Genomic DNA, 6,339 nt, shown 5'->3' on the forward strand with positions numbered 1-6,339 from the left:
ACTTTGCTTGAACATGATGAATAGCAAACTTGTCGAAACATTGTGGCAACACAAAACCTTGACTTGGCAGATAGTTGAATAGAATATTTCATCAATATTACAAGCTGTTACATTCTGCAAAATTGTATAATAGTAAGAAGGTTGCACGCTGCAAAATTAAAGCTGTTATCTCTTGTGCACTCTCACAAAATTGTTAAACAATCAGATAGAATGGCACTGCTGCAATCCACTGTTTGCACAGTTGGTGTGGAGATACTGTGAAACTTAAGTCACTCGAAGTGTCTCCATCAGTGCTGTACTTCTCTTTGAAGTTTGCATGCTCTTATGTTCTAGATTTACTCCTGGGTTTTGTATTCTGCCATTGGTAATTTTCATGTCTTTCTTCAGCTGATAGCACAAGTGTTGTGTGTCATAAAATACTTTCTTGGATCTAATTGTATTAGAAAATGCTTGAAACATTGATTTAAGGTACCATTCCATATTTAAAATGTTAGAATGACAAAAACTCATTCCATATGTAAAACATTTGAATGCCAGTTATAATTATTTTAATTAATTCTGAAAAAGCTGCTAAATCTAGTTTTAACATTCTACTGAAGAAATAACCATGACATTAGAGATCCAAATTATGAATTAAAATAGTGGTATGTACCTAACAAGAAGCCAGCATCTGGATTTATTTTCTATAACTAACACATACAAAGTTAAAACCTGAAGACTTCACCAGTAACTATTAAATCAGTACGTAGGTGTTCAAATTGCCTTCCACTGGCACCATTTTGTGGTCACAACATGGTTTCCACAGAGCTGTATTTTGCACATACAATGCAGTGCTATGTTGAAACAATATCCTCATATGCAAGAAGACATCAGCGTCTCTCTGTGCCCTAAAAACATACAAAAAGCTCTTCCCTCTTGACCTGAAAAAGAAACTTGTACAAATACTTATAATTCTAATTATTGATTGCAGTGATATTATCCTGCAAGGTCTTTTTCAATAAAGCTCATGGCACATGGAAATAATTATGAATGTCTGTGTTTGGTATATCTGTGATGTTCAACTCTTTGATCATATTTCACCATCGTATGTGCAACTATCCTGGCTGCATACAGACAAGCACAGACATTTCCATACACTCTGTCTTCTCTATTTTCATGTTAACGAATACTGTCTTCTCATTTCTCCTCAACCATAATCTGAACAGCATGGCAGAAACACCCGTTCCCATCAGAACAAAATCCTTTCTGTCCCACTCCGTCATTCAAGTGCTTTCTTGGTGTCCTTTTCTGTAGCAGGAACCTAACTCTGGAATATCCTCCCTCACTGTATTAGAGAAATGAATAACATCTCTGACTGCAGAAGACTGTTAATGACACATCTATTGAAGCAGTAATAAGGATTACCATTGTGACTGCATGCTCTAGTTACCCTTGCACATTCTGCTTTCCAAATAGATCTTCCTCATTTCCCAGTATTCTTAGCTGATGCATTGTCCTTAAATTTCATCTGCCCAGAACTCGCTATGTCAGTAAACATCTATTATGTACACCCACAAATTCTTTGTATATCTGCCACTATCATTAGTGTTGCTATTGCCATCAATATCATTATCATTATTATTATTATTATTATTATTATTATTATTATTATTACCACTATCAGTAGCAGCAGCTGCTTAAAATTGTTGTTTCTTACAAAACTATGGTGTAAAAAAGGTACTGCATGTGTGAAACCATGGCCCAATATAAGATGATGTCTCTAATCAGATGAGGTTAAATAAATAAATAAGTAAATAAATAAAATAAGTTGGCATGTTATGTAAGGTACATGGTAGGAGACCATTACAGTGGTCTGTGAGCCACCATTTTTACAGTAAAGATGTTCGTTTAAGAGAGTGTACTATAAATTGGAAAGTCTGATTGTGTATACCTTTGCCAGTGCCTAATTACTCTCTCTCATTAAATGAGTTGGTATAATAAGCATTTAAGTGAAAATTTAACTGATGAAAACATGTGACTGAAGTGTGCACAGTACCTTGGTGAGATTATCTAAAGTTCCCATGATGTGACATATTACTACCTGTATCTTTTTTTGCTCTCTAATTTCCACATGTGGTGACATCTATGTATCAAGCTTGCCCACTGAATGACTAATTACAAATGAAATGTCCTCTTTTTCCCTTTAAGCATGAGACAGCATATTGAGACTTGGTACGTACTTCACCTTTAAGCTCATATATCCTAAACTTTTACACTTAATAAATTTAGCCTCTGCTGTCACAGCTGGTGTCTGAAAATTTAATAGTACTTATAAGCTGAAAATCTAAGTCAGTCCATGAGATAGGCAGGGATTATTATAACTGCCAGCACAGTGCTGGGGAAATGTGGGGATCCAGCTTCTTGTTTGGTCTGAATTTGTCATTGCAGTATCACTTTCACTTGTGAGTAATGTTATGGGCAGGGTAGATTTTCTGTGTCAGCAATTACAATAAGCTAAGAAACGTTTGCTTTTATTTTTCATAATCAGGCATGATGATACAAGTTTAATCACTTGTTGTTATGATGGGTATCAACCTACATTTTACTACTTGACTGTACTCATAGGTGAATAACTGTGGCACAAACCTTTGAGGCAACTGGAAGTGAATTAAATTGTTCTAACAAAAGTGAATGAACAGAACTTTTACTGATTTCTACTTCTGCTGCTTTGCAAATAGTTAATGTAGATAGGTGATGCTGTTGGTCACCTTAAGTTTGCAATTGTGTGCAATCTTTCACACTGTCTGAAGTGTTGATATCTGTCATAACTATCTCAGGCTTCCATTCTTGTAACTTATTGAAAGTTTTTGTGAATGTTTTGCTATTTGACAAATAATTTTATGCAATGTGCTTCTTGAAGTTTTCCCACTTTTTTTTTTTTTTTTTTTTTTTTTTTTTTTTTGGGGGGGGGGGGGGGGGGGGGAGCTTGTGGGATGTTCTCACAAAAGAATGTTTAAAACTTCATGGAAATGTGTTGCTTTTCTGTTGTCTTCGTTTTCCTAAATTGTTCAATTCTCAACAGACAGAAAATACAGTTTACCTCAGTTAATTCCACAGTGGCATGGTGCCAGTGGAATTTCACAAGGGTAATGAAGATTAACTTTGAAAGTATGCCACTCAAGGAGACAGTTAACCAGAATCATGGATCTCTTTGTGTTGGCGTGATAGTTTAATTTTGGACAGCCCCATTGTACTAAGATCATTGTGCTGCCATGTGTGCTGTTTGAGTAATGAAAAGAAAGTTCATATCAGTCTGCGAAAATAACATTTCCACATCACGAGGATCAGAATTTTAGTATAACAAAATTGCAATATGTAAAAAATGTTTCAGTGAATCATTTTGTTACTGTTAATTCAAATCTAATTCTTGTTTAATCTGATACATTAGTAATGAATATTAAGTATCATATCTTTTTTTGTAGCAATTCTACCCATAGTGATGGAACGTCTGGAAAAGTACCCATGGATGCAAAAAATTAAGCCTCTCCATGCACCAATACAAGTTGTACTCGTAGGTTGCTTGTGAGTATTCATCACATTAAGCTTTAAAAATAGAGATTCTACTTTGTACATATAATTATTTAACATTCCCTATCTTTCTTTTCTCTTAGTTTGACATTCATGGTACCTGTTGCCTGTGCATTATTTCCACAAAAATGGTAAGTAAGAATCTTTATCCATATTCCAAGTACTTATCTCTTGTAACAGCATTTACATGTAATGTGTATTTTTCAGTTCCTTAAAAGTGAGCACCCTAGCATTGCTTGAGCCAGAAGAATATAACAAACTGAAGAAATCTGGACTAGAAATTCCGGAGTATGTTTATTTCAACAAAGGCCTCTAACAGCCAGCTTTATTTGAAGGAAGATTGTTTCAAAACTATCTGAGACACAGTTGTCAATATGTGATATTAAATTAGTAATTTTATAATTTGAAAAGACAAACACAAATTAAGTTCAGAATACTATAAAATGTAAGATCTGACGATGACAGAATAAGTTATAATTTTTCCATGTAAAGTGTGTACAAAAAGTAAATACAGGAATCGGTGAGAGGTTTTCAAGTCAGAAAAGTTTGTGTAATAGCCTCTCTGACATGTTAAAAGTAATCATTGTTGGCAAAACTAAAAAAATCAGGGCTCAAGTAGCTGTTCACCACTCATAAACAAAGTAGTATCGCATATCACAAACATCAGCTTGCCATTCACCGATATTGTGTTTTTAATTGCATACTTCTGAAGATTAATTATTTAATTATTCATGTTAAGTGTGGAATTTTGTTTTGTAAATGGGTGTCATTCATTTTTAGATGTCAATTTATATGACAAACAGAAATATTATTGATATTATTGGTCTTTGTACACAAATTATTATTATTATTATTATTATTATTATGCCTTTTTACATTTGGAAGTGAACTTTGAAAGAAATCTGGCTTTCAAAGAAAACATTCTTTGTGAGCAGGTTTGCTTACCCTCCTCCGTCCAAGGAGCACCGTTTCTTCTTTTTGGTTGCTCAACTCTGTGTAGCCCATTCATAGCTATCTTCTTGCAGAAGAGATTCTTGTCACAGGCATCTTCAAGTTTGATTTGTGGGAACTGAAGATCTACTTTGGTATTCCTAAATTAGGGTATTGTAGTGGTAGGGTTTGAATAAAAAGACAGGAAGATCTGGCTCAACCTGTTCCCGTCCATTCATTTGAGGTGACAGTAAAATTGTACAGTTATTTTGCAGATTGTCTTGCATTATGGATAGTGTTTTGGCTGCATGCATAACTATTGGTTTCAGAACAGTTTCACAGTGATGTACTTCAGTATTTTGTGAAAGTCCATGATTGGCAACAAAAAGAAATGTCTATGATGTTATTGCTGAAGCTGCCAGACATAATAAGAATTTTGTGTGTGTCAGCCTTTGCCCATGTTTTACCTTAATCTCAGGTCACATCTACAGCTCATATAAAGTGCCTTTATAAAATAGAATAATTCACAAGGATTTTAAAATTCCAAAACATGAGTGATTTCGTATAATTTGGTGTCACTGAAAGATTGAAACATAAAATGCTTGAAAGTTCTGGTCACCTTCAATTCTTTGTCATGAATCACTGTTTGGCCAGATCAGATCCCAATAACTTTACTGCCAATGTCTCTCTGGACTTCCATTTGTGCCATCAGATGTCCTTAGCTTTAGTATAAGTATGCCTCATGATTCACAATGGTAACCTAGCATTTTAGAATACGGCACAATGCTTCCTGTATTTTCATTGTTGTTTCTGAATGAGTATTTGCTTTTAGGTAGTGAGTCAAAATGGTGTGTAGCAAATAATGTTAATAACTAGTCACTGTATTAGAACTATGAGTTTTTTTAGTATTAAAATTTATGATCAATATGTGCTCTTCCAATTTATTTAGACAAAAATTGAACAAAATCAACTGACTAGACATCATTATGTAGAGTATGTATCTGATTGTTTCCATATTGATACCATTTTTGTCATGTTAAGAATGTAAAGTAGGTCAGTGTATCCTTTTTTCTCAAATTATTTAATGCATAGTTGAGTAAAAGAGTCAGCGGTGAGAAACTATGCAGTCTAACAGCACACAAACACAGCACTGTTTCCATTAAAACATGTAACTATTTCAGTCCAATGTATTAGTGTAGTGTTTTTGAAGCTTTTAATATCTTTGGTTTATGGCATCCTTCCTAAAAGGTTGATTCATTGACAATATTAAGTGCCTGAAAATTCAAAATAATTTTGTTATGTATGTTTTCCACTTAAAAAACATTTATAAGAAACATAATGATCAGCAATACTGGTACACTGTAGCAGGGACAGTATTTTGGTTGAACTTACTTTTTTTGTGTGTGCTGTGTGTCATGTATTTTATGTGAAAATGAGTAATAAAACAGTTTCCTAGCCAATCACAGATTGCAGGGAACACATGAAACATTCACATTCTTTTTATTGTTAGTGTTCTGTGCTGGGAATATTACTGTTTAAAGTGAATTAGTAATTTATTGACATATTTAAAATATTCTTATAACAAGGTATGGTATTGGTAACTTTGTTGTCAACTCATAAATCGAGCACATTAATCAGCAGATTTAGCTCTTTTAGGAGTCTAAAAGGATTTCACATGATTTCTGTGGCCATTCCAGTAGCCACAACGATCTTTGCTTTCGTTGTAGAGATTGCAGTTGCTGTTTGTCCTCAATTAATCCACTAAATATGTGCGTTTGAGTAAAGACAAAGCACTCCAGAGATCAACCAAGAAGCACCAAGATCACTATCATCATCATCATC

General features: G+C 34.1%; 1 protein-coding gene across 7 annotated transcripts in view; it reads left to right on the top strand.

Moving 5' to 3' along the window:
* The window catches only part of LOC126187323 (sideroflexin-2), a 182,228-nt gene extending 176,241 nt beyond the window's left edge, over positions 1-5,987 (top strand). For all 7 annotated transcript variants that reach the window (XM_049928340.1, XM_049928339.1, XM_049928341.1 and 4 more), the window contains exons 7-9: positions 3,462-3,561; positions 3,651-3,698; positions 3,775-5,987. In XM_049928340.1, the coding sequence (XP_049784297.1) occupies positions 3,462-3,561; positions 3,651-3,698; positions 3,775-3,883 (257 nt within the window). In that variant the 3' untranslated portion in view covers positions 3,884-5,987. The remainder of the gene's footprint in view (positions 1-3,461; positions 3,562-3,650; positions 3,699-3,774) is intronic.
* The last annotated feature ends 352 nt before the right edge of the window (positions 5,988-6,339 follow it).

Source organism: Schistocerca cancellata, chromosome 5 (genome assembly GCF_023864275.1).
Source record: "Schistocerca cancellata isolate TAMUIC-IGC-003103 chromosome 5, iqSchCanc2.1, whole genome shotgun sequence".
Classification (NCBI taxonomy): domain Eukaryota; kingdom Metazoa; phylum Arthropoda; class Insecta; order Orthoptera; family Acrididae; genus Schistocerca; species Schistocerca cancellata.